General features: G+C 42.8%; 1 protein-coding gene and 1 non-coding gene across 7 annotated transcripts in view; both read right to left on the bottom strand.

Annotated features, from left to right (window-relative positions):
- The window catches only part of LIN9 (lin-9 DREAM MuvB core complex component), a 42,420-nt gene extending 24,801 nt beyond the window's left edge, over positions 1 to 17,619 (bottom strand). Inside the window, exons 1-5 of one of the 6 annotated variants that reach the window (XM_045817458.1) lie at positions 16,955 to 17,042; positions 11,949 to 12,030; positions 9,623 to 9,655; positions 7,906 to 8,000; positions 5,861 to 5,965 (exon numbers count right to left, since the gene is read on the bottom strand). In XM_045817458.1, coding sequence (XP_045673414.1) covers positions 5,861 to 5,965; positions 7,906 to 8,000; positions 9,623 to 9,655; positions 11,949 to 11,952 — 237 coding nt within the window. In that variant the 5' untranslated portion in view covers positions 11,953 to 12,030; positions 16,955 to 17,042. Of the gene's footprint in view, positions 1 to 5,283; positions 5,365 to 5,860; positions 5,966 to 7,905; positions 8,001 to 9,622; positions 9,656 to 11,948; positions 12,031 to 15,961; positions 15,981 to 16,573; positions 16,593 to 16,954; positions 17,052 to 17,600 lie in introns of those variants that run through there. The other 5 variants (XM_045817469.1, XM_045817462.1, XM_045817477.1 and 2 more) reach the window with 5 other exon arrangements.
- Positions 3,333 to 3,395, bottom strand: LOC123805776. The gene has a single exon (XR_006783374.1). It is a non-coding gene; the product is annotated as a U7 small nuclear RNA (small nuclear RNA).
- Positions 17,620 to 18,300: the final 681 nt, after the last annotated feature.

The following is an 18,300-nucleotide window of genomic DNA, read 5'->3' as shown; positions in this document are numbered from 1 at the left end:
CACTGAATACATTTGTAAAATGGTAGATTGTGGTTAAGTACTCAAGAAGATTCAACAGTATTCAACATGAAACTTTTGTTACTATTTAATAAACATTCTGATGAATCCTAACAAAGCTCAAGCCTCCAGTCTCACAACACATTCTGACGAGGAAGGTGCAACACTCGCCCCCGCCATGCCCGCACCGCAGTGCAATTTCAACTCAGGCATGCAGGCAGAAGCTACTTATGAGAAATATTCCTAGAGTTCTTGGGCCAGGAGAGTTCCAAAGAGCTCTGCTACTCTTGAGAGAGTGTGAGAAAAAACAAGCAAGCGAGCAATAGGCCCAGAGGACTTCCAGTGAATTCTATATCAAACCAAAGCTCCAACACTATTGAATTGTTTCAAATCGCTGAAGAAGAAAAATATGTTCCAAACTATTTTTGTAAAGACAACATAACACAGATAATAAAATCTGCCCAAGTATAATAAAAGTTTAATTAGTGAGTGAGAAAATATCACTCATTTCTGTGAATTTTAAAAATGCTTGGAACGATATTCTGCGTTCATGGATTGCAAAAATTAATACAGTGTGGGGCAAATGTAGGTATACAGTTCTTTGTATGGAAAATAATACAATAATTAATAAATAATGATATAAGAATAAATTGTGTTTTGCATACTCACAACTGTAAACCTACATTTGCTTCGCCCTGTATTTTTAAAATGTCCATAGTACCCAAAACAATCTGGAGATTTAATACCATCTCTATTAAAATTCCAATGGCATTTTCACAGAAATAGAACCAGCAATCCTAAAATTTGTAAGAAATCACAAAGACCCCAAACCTCCAAAGCATCTTGAGAAAGAAGCACAAAGCTGGAGGTTATCATGCTCCTTGATTTCAAACTATATTGCAAAGCTACAGTCATCAAATCACAGTGTGACACTGGCACAAAAACAGATACACAGATCAGTGGAATGGAATAGAAAGCCCAAATACAAACCCATACATATGATAAATAAATTCAAAGAGCCAAGAATATTTAATGGGGAAAGGACAGTCTCTTCCATAAACGGTTCTGGGAAGTCTGGAAAAATACATGCAAAATAATGAAACTGAATTACTGTCTTACACCATACACAGAAACTAACTCAATATGTATTAAAGAACTGAATGTAAAACTTGAAACCCCAAAAGTCCTACAAGAAAACATAGGCAGTAACTTCCTTGCCATTGGTCTCAGTGATGAATTTTTTGGATTTGACAGCAAAAGCAAAGGCATCAAAAATAAAAACTAACAAGTGGGACTGCATCAAACTAAAAAGCTTTGGTACAGCAAAGAAAACCAAAAACAAAATTAAAAGGCAATCTTCCGAATGGGAGAATGTATTTGCAAATTACATACTAAGAGGTTAATATCCAAAATATATAAAGAATTCATATAACTCAAGCAAAAAAACCAATCCACCAAAAAATGGGCACAGGATCCAAACAGACATTTTTCCAGAGAACACAGACAGATGGCCAGCAGGTGCACGGAGAGACGCTCCGCATGGTCAACTGTCAGGGAGACACAAACCGAAGCACAGTGAGGTGTCAGCTCACACCTGTCAGGATGGCCATCGTTAAACAGACAAGAAATAACGAATGCTGGCAAGGATGTGGAGAAGGGGGAACCACTGTGTATTCCCGGTGGGAATGTAAACTGGCACAGCCACTGTGGAAAACAGTATGGGGATTCCTCAAAAAGTTGAAAATACAACCACCACATTATCCAGTAATTCCATTGCTGGCTAGGTTATCAGAAGAAAATGAAACACTATTTGAAAAGATATATGCCCCTCATGGTCACTGTAGCATTGTTAACACTAGCCAAGATATGGAAGCAACCTAGGGGTCCATCATGAGTGAAAGAATAAAATGTGATACACACACACACACACACACACACACACACACCAACCATAAAAAAAGAACGAACTCTTGCTCTTGCAACTACACAGATGGATCTCGGGGATATTGCATTAAGTGAAATAAGTCAGACAGACAAGGACAAACACCATATGATCTCACATGTATAATCTAAACCAAACAAAACCTAACTAACAAAAAAAAGTCCAAACGCATAGATACAGAGAACAGACTGGTGGTGGCCACAGGCAAGAGATGGGGGATAGGCCAAACAGGTTAAAAGGCAGAAACTTTCAGTTACAAAAGAAATAACTCATGGGGGTGTAAAACAAGGTATGATGACTACAGTTAACACTGTATTGCATATTTAAAAGTTGCTAAGAGAGATTTTAGAAGTTTCATTATAAGAAAAAAGTTCTCATTATAATTTGTAGTTGTGGTGTCAGATGTTAACTAGACTTATTATAGTGATAATTTTGAATATATACAAGTATCAAATTATTATATTGCACATTTGAAAGTAATATGCTTTGTCATTATATCTTTATTTTTAAAAAGCTTAAAAAAAAGAAAGACTGCTACCAGATAAATACCGTCAAAACATCAAAAGAGTACAACACAACCAACAGGAATTTATGTAAAAAGTCCAAGGATAATAAACAAACAAAACAAACAAAAAAAAATACAAAGGTAGTCCAGCATTAAAAGACTGTTAATATAACTTGCCATTATGAATAAACCAAAACATATGATCACCTCCGCTGATGCTAAAGATATTTGACAAACTTCAACATCCATTAAAACAACTCTTAATAGAACAGAAATAGAGGAGACCAGTGAAAAAACACCATATGCCAGAAGTTAAATAACACAGCTAAAGTAATGCTTGGAGGAAATTTTAATTTATAGGGTAAATGCCTATATTGAAAAAGATGTTTAAATGTGCACACCCTGTGATTCAACAGGTCCACACTGTGGGCATCTGCCCTAGAAAAAGATACTACAGCATTGTCTGTAATAGTAAAGCCTGAGAAACCACTTAAATGCCCATATAGGAGAACTCATAAATAAATTACAGTATCATAAGATTGAATACTATGTTACAGTAAAAAAAAAAATGGAATAGTAAGGCCTGCCTATCCTTCCATTCCATCCATCCATCTAAACCAACCAGCACACTAGACCTCAAAATGTTTCAAGTGAAAAAAATAAATTACAGAATGATGCATGACATAGTATCATGAAATTGAAATTATAAATGTAATTTTAAAACCACATATATTAATACTATATATTTTCTGTGAACATAGTTTTAGAAGTATTAAAAGGTCAAAAGGAATAATTAAGCTAACTACAGTGGTTGCCAGAAGATAAGGGAAGTAGATCTGGCGGGCAGGCAGAGGTCAAAATTAACATTTTTATTTTATTATTTTTTTAGCGGGTCTTCTGGTAAAGACAGGAAGACTTACTAGACAAATTCAAAAAGAGCTGTAAGCACCACTAACTTTTTTATTATAAACTTTCTACTTTGGAAACATTGTGGATTTATAGAAAAGTTGTAAAGATAGCAGAATTTTCCTATGCCCTTCACCTAGCGTTCCCTAACATTAACATCTTACATAACCAAGGTTTGCCAAAACTGAGAAATTAACGCTGGTACACCACCATTAATTAAACTACAGACTTCATTTGGGTTTCTCAACTTTTTCTACTCGTGTCCTTTTTCTGTCCCAGAATCCATAGTGTACTTAAAAAATTAACTTTTTAATGCAAAGTTTTTTTGTACTTTTTAATGCAAAAATAATTAAGCATAAATAACCAAATTACTATAAAATAGTATTATCAGAAAAAGTGCTCTGTTTCCACTGAGTTACTGACCCAGATTCTTAAACGAGGTATTGATGGCTTACTGGATACAAAACTGCATTAAAGATCCCCTGTTGAGTGTGGGGAAATGTATTCAAACTATTAGTGGAAATTTAAATTATTACAACTTTTATGAATAGATTTTTTTTGGCAGTGTCTTCTGAAGTTTAAAAGTTAATACCCTTGTAGCAATTACACTTCTAGGGCTTATCTGACGCACAGAAAACGGAGAACGGCTGTTCTTGGGCACAGGGTCTCTTCTGGGGTGATGCAAACGTCATAAAATTGGTTCTGATGGTCGCTCAGCTCTGTGCCTGTACTAACACCACTGAACAGCACACTTTAAATAGATGAACTGCGTGATATGTGAATTAAAGGAAATACAAAAAGCAGGGCTCTGGAGACGGGATGCCTTCCATTTTAGAATCAGCCTTCACTTCCTACTTTGTGATCCTAAGCAAGATACTTGTGGGTCTGTTTTCTCATCTGAGAAACGGGAGATAATATAACAGTAACCTATCTCACCAGATTGCTTGAATCAAAGTAATACAAAAGAGGTGCTCAGAACAAGATCTACATACTAAGAACTCAATAAAGTTGGTTTCTGTAATTTTTTAGCTTTGGGCAGTGCCCTTTAAAGAAGCACAGACAGCCCTGGCCGGTTGTAGCTTGCTTGGTTGGAGCATCATCCTGTAACCAAACGGTTGCAGGTTCGATTCCTGTCAGGGCACATACCTAGGTTGTAGTTTGATCCCCCCCGTTTTCTCGCTCACATTGATGTTTCTCTCTCTCCCTTTCCCTCTGTCTAAAAGCAATTAAAAAATGTCCTCGGGTGAGGATAAAATAAAAAAGAAACACAGACAGAATACAAGAATTTAGAGGGTGTGATTAGGAGCGGAAGGGAACAAGCCACGTCGTGTGGATGAAGACTGAAAGAACCAGGCATGTTGGGGCTGGAAACAAGGAGACTCGAGCAGCCTCATGTCACGCTCAGAAGCAGAAAGGACTCTGCAAAACAGTCCTACGAGGAATGATGTGCCTGCAGGGAAAGGCAGTGGATGGAGTTGGGGCAGGCTGGCTTTATTACAGCCATAAAGACTGCAGTTTTCTGTGTGCTTGGAAATTTCCCTAATAAAAAGCTGGAGGAAAAAAAAGAACTTTAAAAACATCCACATTTAGAAAATTTTAAAAACTAAAGAGTTAAGTCATTCAAATCATCCTAATAACACAGCTCTACTCAAGTTAATACAAGAGTTATTTAACTATTTTTTTATATTCATGTAACCTTGTATCCAATACCTACTGAGTCAAACAATGCACATATGTATTCGTTTCAATTTTTAATTGAATTTTAGATGCTTATGTACATTTGTCCTTGACATTAAAAAAAGTTCAAAATACATTTTTGTCCATTTTACAGAACATGAACATATTTTATTATTATATATTATCATAAAGGTATGTAAGACTTTTTAGGGTTTTTTTTTTCGGGGGGTGGGGGGAGGTTAATTGCTAGTCATACCTTTAATTCCTTTGTTGCCCAATCCATGGTTGAGAAAAATCACCTCTACTATGGCCCATCCTACTGGAAAATCTTATAACACTTTTGGGGAAAAAAATGACAGGGAAGTAGAAAATAACTATACCAAAAATTATAAATTTGATCAGAAAAATTACATTATTCTTTAATACTTTGTTATCCAATTTTCATTCATTCCTTTGATTTTTACATATCCACTAGAATTTTTTAAAAAGATGCCAAAAATGAAAAAGGAGATATAATTTCATGCTGTGTATTTTCTCCACGCTAAACTCCGAGCTGATTCCATACTGTCAAATCCGTTTGCTCACAGTCCACTATCTCCATGCTTAAGGGAAAAGTGTGTAAGACTGAGGACTGGCTTTCTACTCTGGTTTCAAGGTTTGAAACCAGAGTAGAAACGGTCTTTTCTAGGTAACTAAAATAGGAGTGGAGCTGGAGCACCAATTTAAAGAAAAGAACTTGTTACTCAAAATGTAACAGAATTAACATAAACTTTATTGCACAGAGCAATTGCTTACTTCCTATCACGTGAAACAAAATGTCAGCACACACATACCTGCGGAACCATTGCAACCCTCTGGTTTCTTTTAGGTGACCTTGTATTTATTTGCCTGTCATCTTCATCAGAAAAGAGTCGACTTCGTTTTGAATTTCTGAAAGGCTATGACAGAAAATTTTTTTATTTCATGAAAAGACTGAACACTTCCCTTTTTTGTTCCAAAATATAATTCTGTACTTGGAAAATACAGCTAACTCTGGATTATCAGCCACCACTACAGAAGGATGAAGTATGGGTAATACGAAACATGCAAGGTCAAAGACAAATGATCTTAGATTTAAAGAGTAATAAGATAAATGTTTATGCAATTGGTTTACAAGGAAAACACCTAGCTGATGACTAAAACCAGAATCTAAATCTTCTTAGCACATTGGCAGCCTGGAATGAAGATGGGATAATAAATTCTGGAAATTCCAGTTCTTGTTGTGTTGGTGTTTGGATCAACACCAGCTGGGTGTATCACATAATACACCTTTTGCATAGGGCTGGTCTGGGGCAAAGTTACTAGATCATTCTAGAGGGTAAATCTAAATGTATATATTATTAAACTAGATCTGCTGTCAAAAATTATTAACTGAATTTCCATTTGTAAGTAAAAATATAAGATACCTATAGCAGATACTCAACAAATGCCTGTAGAACTAAAAAAAAAAAAAAAAATTAGGTACCCAAAGTACATCATACACTTAAGGATCTATAATATGAAACATTTTATAGTCCATTCTACGTTCAGAAGTCTCATTAATAAAGAATGACAGAAATAATACCCCAATAGTACCTGCATCCTTTTTCAAATCCTTCTTCCACTATTTAAGACAGAGCTTCACACCTCGTTGGAAGGGAGGCAGGTCCAGAGGGCTAGCAACATGTGGGCAGTACCCAACTGGGCTAAAGCTAGAGGTATGGATCTCTGAAATTAAATCTGCAGAGAGTCTCAACACCCCGCGGCCCTGGCAGGAAGTGCCCTCTCCCCTGCTCCTCCTTCCCCTGAGAGGAGGGAGAGAAGGATGGCGACAGAATTGATAGAGGGCAGAAAGTCCTGCATATTCACTGTGGCCAGATGCCCAGGTTACTGTGACCACTGCTGTCCACCCTAGCTCCAGACCTGTTTCATGAGTGATCCCTAAAGCCTCCTGGTTACCTAAGTGGGCAGGGGAGGAGCAGAGGTCCCCCAAATCATTAGTCCTGCCAACTGTACGTTCATCTCTACTTCCCACCCCTAAATGCACCTGCCATTGACCTGCCCAAGATTTTATCTTGTCCTGGCTGGGGTGGCTCGGTGGACTGAGTACCGGCCTGCAAACTGAAAGGTCACTGGTTCAATTCCTAGTGAGGTCACATGCCTGGGTTGTGGGCCAGGATCCCAGTTGTGGGCATGGGAGAGGCAACTGATCGATGCATTTCTTGAACATCGATGTTTCTCTCCCTCTCTTTCTGCCTCCCTGTCCCTCCCTATAAAAATAAATAAAATTTTTTTAAGGAAGGAGACAGATATTTAAAAAAAAAAGATTTTATTATCTTACAACTTATTTATACATCTTTTTGTAGGGACCACAACCATGTAAAATTTTTACTACCTACTAATAATATGATTTTGGGTTGTTAAGAGTTTTTCCTCTGTTTTTGCCTATTTAAAAAAAACTACAAATGCTTAATAATGACCAAACTATCACAGACTACAGATTATTTATCTATGTATGATCATATACTGCTCACTGACACTTAAAGACTCCAACGCTTGCCTCGGCCGGGCAGCTCAGCTGGTTAGGGCGTCATCCCCACACGCCAAGGTGGCAGCGTCAGTCCCTCGTCAGGGCGCACACAAGAAGTGACCAGTGAATACATAAATAAGTGGAGCAGCAAATGTGATGTTTCTCCCTCCCTCTCTCTCTCAAGTCAATCAATAAAAAAGAAAAAGACTCAAGTGCTTGAAGTTGGCGGAAAACCCTGAACAATGTCTACTGTGCTATGAAAATCTGTAATGACAATAATACAGACAATTTAGCTCATACTTTAAAGTGTGAGAAAAACCGATTCCTTACCATTTCCACAGCAGAGCCTGTATTCCTGCCTTTCCAAACAGGTGTTTTTTGTAAAGAACTGAACTTTTCATTCCATGTGTTAGATAAGCTTCCCTCTGTAATAAATAATTATTACTGATAAGATTTAAGTTTAGTTCAAAGGATTTCATGCTGTGAACATTGCCTTTTCAGTAACAGCAATATATACGAAATATTTGCCAATATGAAAAAATACACTGACCATAATGATTTTAGTTTATTACAAATGAAAGTTCTCTTCTGTATTTTTTGGCATAATTTGCCATAATTTGGCAATATATCTTGAAAATATTAAACTTTTTTATTAAAACATGTGGCTTCTTTCTTTCTGGCTTTAAATAATTCCTCCATTTTAATTATCCGAGAACCACCTCATAAGTACAGTCTAACTGAAAATGGGGAAATGAAAAAAGCTTCTTCTAACCTTACATTTAAAGCTTCTATCTAAATGTTTTCTGCTTCAGTATGTAAAACCCTTGATATCAAAAAAGTGAAATGTGAGGCATTTCTGTTTTCCTTAATTCAAAGAAACGTCTTGAGTTGTATGCAACCAGAAAAAATTCAAACAAGTAACTAGACATATGAAAAGGATGAGTTTAATTTTTATAAAAAGGATGTGTTTATATAGAGACTTAGACAAATACAGTCAGTTTCATCTCCTTCTAGCTGCATATCTGCATTTTTCTAATTTTTTCTATTAGAAATTTATATCACTTAAATATTTTTTTGAAGAACATGATTTTAATATTCAGGAAAAAGAATGAAATACTTTTTTAAACACTTATTTTAATAAGTACAAAAGAAAAGAGGTGGCCCTGGCTGGTGTGGCTCAGTGGACTAGTGCCAGCCTTCGAACCAAAGGGTCACCGGTTCAATTCCTAGTCATGACACATACCTGGGTTTCAGGGCAGGTTCCCAGTAGGGGGTGCACAAGAGGCAACCACACACTGATGTTTCTCTCCCTCTTCCTCCCTCCTTTCCCCTTTCTCTAAAGATAAATAAATAAAATCTTAAAAAAAAAAAGAGGTGGGATGGTGTTGATTTTGGTAGGCAAATAAATTAGGGTAACTGGAAGACAAGAGTTCTCGGGCCAGAAGGACTGAATCTGGTAAGTTACCAACTCCAAGTACGACAAAGTAGTTTTGAAGGTAAGACTACTAATGAACATTAGAGTATCTAGCTTGGTTCCAAACGTACTTACCCAGCAGAACACTGCTCAAGGTAAAATTTAAAAATGAACTATATTAACAGGGTTTGGTCTGATTAATACTACTTACATAAAGAAATAGCAAGACCAAGCAACATATCTTTTTCTCTTAAAAAGAGGATTACTGCATTCTTTTATTTTTAAGAGACTTGCATTATTACTGAGAAGGTAAGATTCTTAAAAAATAAACTGCTATGTAAAAACACAGCTTAGAACAACTGTTTAAGAAATGTTTACAAAAAGAAATGTTTTAAATCTAGTAAGAAAGTTCTTTAATCAGTAATTCTAGGGAAACATTTTCTTAGTAATTTCTAACAACCAAGCACCAATTTTCATGTAACAGCATATGAATTTAAAGTTATCATCAGTGAAACCCAATAATTAAAAGCTATAATGAGTCATAACAGAAAAAGAAACACTATATCCAAATTAATTTAATGACTTAAATTTCTAGCTTATGCCATACCTAAAGAATCATTCTGTGAATCTTACCTTTTAAACTGACAAGGGCTTTTGCCGAAGAGCCTGCAATTAAAACAAATCAATATTATTTCATAATCAAAATGAGAGAAAAAGAACTTGGTTTTCTCTTGAAAGTTCTCAAGAGCTTGGGAGTAAAAACGATCCATTTAGTTTTAGCAATGTTGACTTTGAAGTGAGGGTGGGTTGTGTAATCAGAAATAACTAGTAGACAATTCAAGCTATAGACCAGAGCTCAGATGAGGTAACGAAGAACTGGAGAAACAGTTGGAAGACTCACTGAAGTTGTGAGAAATTAATTAGACTTTGAAGTCTAGTTTTAAGTCAAGGAGACCTTTCCTAGGGAGAAAAATGTAGAAAGAGAGGAAAGAGGTAGACCACAGACAGAAGCAATTTTGGATCCTCATCCAGAAGTGTGCTGGTGTTGGAGAAGGAAAAGAGAAAGGGAACCAATGTTTATTGAGGCAAAGTTCAGAAGAGGAAATGGAGTGGAGAAGACAGACATGACCCAGGCACTGTCCCAGTGGGCAGGAAGTCCCCTGGATGTCTAGAATGCAGATGTGCACAGCACCTACAGATCCGAGCTGCAAAAGATGGTCAGAACGGGCCAGAGGGACTAGCATAGAGTTGGAGGGGATCACTGCCTAAAAAAGCTTTAGTGTGTATTAGAATCACCAGGAAGCTCCTCAAACACACAGAACGTGTACAACTAATTCAGGTCCTCAGGGGACCCTGTTGCAGGTAACCCTCAGGCTCACTGTGGGAAACACGGGGCTACTGCTGGTGTGAACACAGGATAGGATCTACAGGTGAGGGCAAGCAGGAGCATCAACAGAAGTTTTAGGAAAGAGGAAAGATTTTAAATTGAAAATCTCTAGATTGTGTATGTGAGTTGCAAAAAAGTCCAAGTCATTCTAAAAATAACAAAGGGTGATCTCTGTCACTTGTATGTGGCATTTAAAACAAACGAACTCGGGTATATATACAGAGAACAGACTAGTGGCTGCTAGGGTGGAGGAAATAGGTGAAAAGGTACAAACTTCTGGTTATAAGACAAATACATCCTGGGGATATAATGCACAGCATGGTGGATGTGAAAGTTGCTAAAACAGTGGACCTTAAAAGTTCTAATCACAAGAAAAAAAACTGTAATGATGCGTGGTAATGGGTGTCACCTAGACTTACTGTGGTAGTAACTTTTGTTATATATACATACACCAAATCATCATATTATACACCTAAAACAATATAATGTCATGCCAGTTATATCTCAATTTTAAAGAGAAATTAACAGAAAAAACCCTTTTCTGTGCTACAAAAGAAAAATTATTCATAGAATTATAGATTAGTAAATCTTCTTTTAAGTTAAAAAAAAATTGTTTAGTCCTGGCTGGATAGCTCTATTCATTAGAGAATTGTTGTTCATTAGAGAATTGTCCTGATACACCAAGGTTGTGGGTTCGATCCCTGGTCAGGACACATACAGGAATCAACCAATGAATGCATATATGAGCGGGATAACAATTGATGTCTCTCTCTCTCTCTCCCCCATTCCCCCATTTCTCTCAACTCAATAAATAAATTTTTTAAAACTGTTTAGAACATCTTTTGCTTTTCTTTTACTATAGTCAAACTATTTACCATTATTTGTTTTCAAATTTGTTTTACTTTATAACCAGCTACTTTAAAAAAAAAAGATTTTTATTTATTTATTTTAGAGAGAGGAAGGGAAAGAGAAAAAGAGGGAAACATCAATGTGTGGTTGCCTCTCTTGAGCCCCCTACTGGGGACCTGGCCACACCCTAGGCATGTGCCCTGACTGGGAATTGAACTGGCAACCCTTTGATTCACAGGCCTGTTCTCAATCCACTGAGCTACACCAGCCAGGGACAGGTACTTTTTTAAAAGATTTTATATTTTTAGAGAGAGGAAAGGGAGAGAGAAACATCAATCAGTTGCCTCTTGCATGCCCCCAACCAAGGACCTGGCCTGCAACCCAGGCATGTGCCTTGACTAGGAATTGAACCGGTGACCTTTTAGTTGGCAGGCTGGCATGCAGCCCACTGAGCCACACAAGCCAGGGCTACAACCATCTACTTCTCATCTTGGTTACTCTGATATCCATTTATGTTTCAGAGGCTATATAATCTAAGATCAGGCAGCAGTAAAATTATTGGAAAAGTGGTCAGTTACTTGAATTGAGAAAAGACAAGTTTTTAAATGGCATGTTCAAAATGTGAGTACACATCTTTAAGGAGCCAGTCCATCATGATACTACACACATAAAAATCAATAAATACACAGTGATCTCAGGGGATAAAGAAGAACATGAACTTACACATAAATCAGTGAAGAAAGATGAGTTCTCCTTGGTGTTTAACAAAAGCAGCAGAGTTACAACTCATAAATGGGCAACAGACCTTAAATGAAAAGCAACAGAGAAAGTACTGCAGTTCTGGCTATGAAACATTTTTATGCATTTCAGATCCTTAAACCTCAATTGACTTTTCCTCCATAGGGCAGTCTGAGTGGCTTATAGAATAACAGACAACCCATCAACATTAGAGCCAATGTTGCTTCACTCTACTCTCTTCCTGGATGTGGAGAATGCTTAACAGGACAACTCAAGAGCTTCTGTATGGCAAGTTGAAGTTCAATGACCAAAGGCAGGAGTGTTGTGGGGAGAGCCGTCAGGGAGAAATGCTGTAAAGTCTCGCCAAAAACCAGTCATACAACACAACTGGGAAGCAGCAGCAGTGGACCACACAGATCCCCGTGGCTACCATGAGAAACACGGCTCTCTTGAGAAGCAGCAGTGACCAGTGTACCCACGTGCTGGGCTCCTGCAGACAGCCGGCTGCACCCCAGCCCCTGCCGCCCGCACCTGGGAGAACACAGCATGCAACGCAGCCGCACACGGAACTTACGGTCAAGTGAGGGGAGACAAACAAGCACTACCTGAAAAAAATTCTGCAGGAACATAAGAACTGAGAAGGTAGGGTGGGGCTGGGGCAGAAAGACTATTTTTCTACAAAGTCCTCGTGATTGGGTTCTCTGAAAAGTGGTATCTGAGCAGCCATCTGAGGGAAAGGGGAGCAGCAAGGATCTCCATCCCCGCCCCATGAAGACGGGAGCTGTATCTTGGGGATTCTGACCACCACTTTTAACCTTTCTCCATTTTTGAGAGACAGTGTCGCACAGCGGTTGAGAGCACAGATTGAGACTAGTTAGTAATCTTGGCTCTGCCACATCCTTGCTCTGTTACCTTAAGCAAGTTACTTAACCTCTCTGTGCTGCTGATCGTCATTTGTAAAATGGGAATTGAATTAATTTATACATGTAAAAGTGCTTAGAGAACAGTGCACATAGCACATGGCTAATTTTTATATTATGCTATTAGTGTTACTTTGACCAATTAGAAAATATCTATTAGATTAAGAACCTGGATTTTAGCCATGGCTGGTGTGGTTCAGTGGATTAAGTACTGGCCTGCGAACCAAAGGGTCTCTCCGATTTGACTCCCAGTCAGGGCATGTGCCTGGGTTGTGGGACAGGTCCCCAGAGGGGAACGTGCAAGAGGCAACCACAGGTTGATGCTCTTCTCCCTCTCTTTCTCCCTTCCTTCCCCTATGTCTAAAAATAAATAAATAAAAATCTTAAAAAAAAAACACATGGATTTTACAGGCACGTGAAATTAAGTTAGAATCCTGCTCTAACTGGATATGTTCATTCATTGAACACATACTCACTGACTGCCTGACACAGAACTGTTGCAAGAGCCGGGTTAACAAAAGGAAAAGACAGACTCTGCTCTCTTGTGGGAAGGGACACACTCTAGGAAGAGACACACAGTAAATGAGCACGTAAAATAACCACCCTCGTGGCGGGTGTTATAAAGGAAGGCGATCTCAGCGTGGGGAGTTACTTTACACAGGGCAGCCAGGGAAGGCTTTTCTCAGGAGCGAACATTGGAGGGACCAGCCATGAGAGAGCAGGAGGGCACACCAATGAGTCTGGGCAGAGCAGTGGGTAAAAAAGCCCTGAAGTAGAAAGTTCAGCATATTCAGGGAAGGGAGGGAGGGAGGGAGGGAGCTTGGAGTAGCTATGGAGGGGCGAACAGTATGAAAAAGGTCAGAGAGGCCTGGTGTTGCACACGGGCCTGGAACGCACACGTGAAGAACAGTAATGCACCCTCCCCAGTGCAGCTTCCAGCCCGAGCTCCCAGCCACATTGACAGATGTGAAGTGCAACTGTGACAGCTGCCACTCAGAAGTTGGACAGTGACACGCAAAAATTTAATAAGAAGATGTAATCTTAGTCAGGGAGGACAGAAAACAGCTGGGATCTAAAGGACAAGCAGAAGTTAACCAGAAGGGAGGGGAAGGAAGAACACTCCAAGCAGAGAGAAGGGCGTGTGCAAAGGCCCTGCAAAAAAAAAAAAAAAAAAAAAAAGGAAGAAAAAGGAAAAAAGAGAAAGCCTGGTGAGTACAGGGAATGAAAAAGATCCAGCTGAGCTCAAAGGGACGGAATGCGAGGAAGAGTGGTATAAAACGAAGCTGGAGAGGTGCGGAGAGGCCAGACCTTGAAGGGTCTTATAGGTACTAAAGTGTCTGAAGCAGCAGGATGACATTATATGTGAGTATGTATATGTGCACAAGTATATATATCACATATAAACATATATTTTATATACACATTTTTAATACATATATATTTTTATAAGGATCACTCTGTGAGGGCTGAGGTGGTGGTAGGGGTGAGTCGGTGGATTATGAGAGGCTGAAGGCATTGGTTCAAGGAAGAGATGCTGTCAGCTTGGGCTAGGGTGATGGTGAGAAGTGGGTGGATTTTTTTTTTTTGGAAGGTAGATGTTACGAGGCTTAGTAAGCCTTAAATATGGCAAGTAAAAACAGGGGAAGTTCCAAATGTAACCTCCAGGTTACAGCTGAAGGCACGGTGAAGCCATTCATTAGGAGAGGAACCACTGGAAGTATCTCTGTCCTGGGATGGAGTATGAGGTAGACCTTGAACCCGTGATGTTTGAGGGGCCCCAGGCATCTAAGAGATGTGAAACAGGCAAGAGACATCAAGAACAGGAGCTCAGAGGAAAGATCTGGGCTGAAGACAGCCTCAGTCTCCTCGTATATAAAATTAAACTAGTAAGAGTACTTACCTCAATTGAAGTAAGCATTAAGTGAGCAAATGGGTATCATGTTTTGTACAGCAGCTGGTTTATACTAAGTACTCAATAGATGGTAGCTTTTAACACTGATAATATTATACCAGCTATTGGCTAATTTATTAGCTATTCCCCTTGACTAAAACTGGCAAAGAAACATATAGCTATTCCCTGCACCTGTTTTCAAGACTCAGCTCCAGCTACATTAGTAATGCCTCTTACCCTACATTTGACTGAAGTGTTTGTGTCTCTGATGTGTGACACTGTGCGACAAGCCAGGTACGGCAATCCCTGCTTTCAACAAGCTGTGGTCTTGGGGAACAAGATGCACACCACACACGCCCCCCCGCCCCCCACCAACGTACCAGAGATGCCACAAACTAACAAAGACAATGTTACACAATTTGAGAGTGTAGCTGGAATTAAACCCTGAGTCCCAAGTCGCTACAAAGATCCACGGCAAGTCCTCACTGAACACCGAATGACGAGTAAATGTTCCAGATGACAGTTGTTAGAAAACCACTTAAAACGCCTCTCCTTTGAACAGGATGACTGCAGTAACCAAAGCGACAGCGCTAGTGGTTGTGACTTCTAAGAAGTGATGAAACACCTTTGTGATGAAGATAGCAAAGATTTTCAGGAGACAAATACATTGTGCTTAGTAGGCCCACCCTCACCTGGGAGCATCCTAAATCACAAGCCACTGTCTGCTCCAAACAAAAACAATAAAATCCCTGGAGGCTCTGCAGCTGTGCCCTACCCAATACAGCAGCCACTAGCCACGAGCCACGACTTACATTCAAATGAACGAAAATTAAATAAACCTCAAAATTCAGTTCCTCGGTCGCTCTGGCCAGCGGCAGGTGGCTGGTCACTACCCTCTCCAATGTGGCCACACAGAACACTCTCCTCACTGTGAAAGTCCCACTGGAACTCAGCACTGGCCCGGGGCAAACGTAACATGCAAAGTCTTTGAATGCAACCTTCCACCAGTCTGGCCACTGAGCTGTTATTTTAACTTTACAGCACATTATAAGAGTGTATCACAACGAAAACCAATTGGCTTTCATTTTGAAAGTGTCTGTTTGCCTCTTGTCCAGATAAGACTTCACAGTGATTGAACCCTTTGCTTTTGTTACACGAAAACTCTCAGAAGTGGTATAAATACATACACTGAAGAGTGAGCAGTGGGGATCAGGACCTCCTTGTAATTAACGAAATGACTCGCCTTCTCATATCCTTTACGCAATATAGTAAATTACAACAACATTAAGTTCCCTAGCGCTCGACCTGGGGAATTAGTGCTGTTCCTTGCTCAGCACAGGTGAGCGCACAGGTGGGAGACGGCGGGGCGAGCAGGAGCAGGCAGGGGAGGCGAGGCAGTGCGCGGGGTGGGTGTCCGGAAGGCACAGCGAGCGCGCGCCGGGCCGGCCACGTCCGTGGATAAAGGTGTCCCCGCGAGTCCTAAGACACTCGCACAGAAGAAAGTCGGTGGGATAGATAGGGCCCCCCCCCCCCGTACACTTGCGAACCCCGCCTGGATCATCTCGGGAAAGGTCCACGGCCACCTGTGGTCCCAGGGGAAGGGGCCAGCCCTCTGACACGGAAACACTTCCAGGGGTGGACACACGGGGAGGAGGGGGGTGGACAGCGAAGATCACAAGTGCCTGTAGAGGCAGGAGCTGTGACAGGACAAGATCAGAGGCTGCCGCGAGAAGAAGGGGCCGTGCCCACCCTCCCCAGCCCGAGCCCGTCCCGGCCCCGGGACAGGCGGGTTACATAACCTGCCAGGCGTCTCTCCGCGCTCGGGCAGCGGTGCCGGCAGCGAGGACAGTTCCCGCGGCCGGGGGCCCCTCTTCCCCCACCTCGGCCCGGGGCCGGAATCGGGCCAGGGGAGCAAGCCACCGCCTCCGCCCCGCACGGGCTGGGCCCCCGGGCTTTCAGTTCCGGCCCTGGCGCTCCCACAACCCCAGAAACCAACACACAGACACCATAACAAAGGCGGCGACGCGGCGGCAACACCGGGGTGGGACGACGAGGGGGCCACGGCGGGGCTGGCAGTCGGCCCACCTGCCGGGCAGAGGGTATGGCCGCCCGTCCCGGCCGGTGCCGCCCGGCGGCAAGCGGCCGGCGGGAAGCGGGGGGTGCTTTGATGTGCTACTCACTCTCGTCAGGCAACTGGTCGAGCTCCGCCATCTTGAACGAGCCGCGCCGCTTTTTCAAAGGCTGCCCGCCGCGGTGCATTGTGGGGCGGAGACTGTCTTTGCGAGGGAGGTTCGAATGCAGAGCTCGCTGCCCGCGGCGCCGCGTCGCGCCGCGCCCGCCGCGGCCGGCGGAGGGGGGCCGGCGGAGGGGGGCCGGGCTCCGCCCGCGCCCGCCGGGGCTGGGGGCGCCGCGGGGCCGGGCGGCGCCGCGCCCCTCCGCCCCCGGCCCGGCCCGAGGGAGGCGGCCGGGAGGCCGCGCCCAGAGGCCCGTCTCGCGCCGCCCGGGCCCGGGGCCCGGCGCCGGAGCGCGGGGTGGGGGGCCGCGCGAGCTCCGGGGTCCCGCCGGCCCCACTCCCGGCCCGCGCCGCCCGCCCCCTCAGGGGCTCGCTCCCGGCTCGCGGTTCGCGTCTCGCGCTGCGGCTGCGGGAACTGCAGGCTGTGCCGAGTGGGAGAGGGAGGGAAGGTGGGAGGGAGGCCCGGGAGCGCCGAGGCGGGGCAGGGGGGCGGCACCTGTGGGCCCCGCGCGGGGACGGAAGCCCCTGGTGCCGGGTGGCGTTACCCGAGGGGGCTCTACTCCCAGTCCGTTCTCACGGTTCCCCAAACCCACGTTTCTCCGGCGTCGCCGTCCCCTCCCTTCTCCGGAAAAGCCGGGGGAGGGAGCGGGGAGGAGGGCTCAGGCCGCAGCCCCACAGCCGGTCCGTCCCCGACTCCGGGTTCCGGTCGGGGACACCCTCCTCCCTCCTGTCGGAATCCCAGCGTGGAGGAGAGACCTTGAGAGGTCACGAAGTTAGTCATTTAGGTCATGGGCTCAAGAACTGTTTTGCTCAGCTCTTTCATCCAGTCGGCGCTAGACGAGGTGGTGAGCTGGGAGAGAATTACAAAACCAGCGACGGAGGTTTGTGGAGGATGCCGAGCCAAGTCGGCAGGGACACCACGCGACAGTCGGGTCCGCTGAGCGGCGCGTTTCGAGGACGCTGGGCGAGAAGTCAGCCAGTGCTGGACGGAGCCGGGAGAAGACGCTCACCATGCCCGCCTGCGGCACTGCCCAGCGATGAACCCCTGTTGCTTTTCCACAATCCACTTAACAAATGTGAGGCGTTCCAGCTCTCTCAACCCCGGAGTGTAACGGGAGTGGGGGGAACAGGGCAGTGCGACACTGAACATACAACAAGGGTGAACGCCAAGAACTAAAAAGTTAAAAGGTGGTAGCCTGAGATGAGGACAGCGGAACACAGGCCAGCGCACCCCGGCGTTGAACTTGCTTGGAGACCTGAAGCGATGGAGTGGCAGGCTTTTAAATAGCGGTG

This window comes from Phyllostomus hastatus, unplaced genomic scaffold, assembly GCF_019186645.2.
Source record: "Phyllostomus hastatus isolate PE091 unplaced genomic scaffold, TTU_PhHast_1.1 phas_contig_148, whole genome shotgun sequence".
NCBI lineage: Eukaryota > Metazoa > Chordata > Mammalia > Chiroptera > Phyllostomidae > Phyllostomus > Phyllostomus hastatus.
Note: the sequence above shows the minus strand (reverse complement) of the source record. Positions and strands in the feature narration are given on the sequence as shown.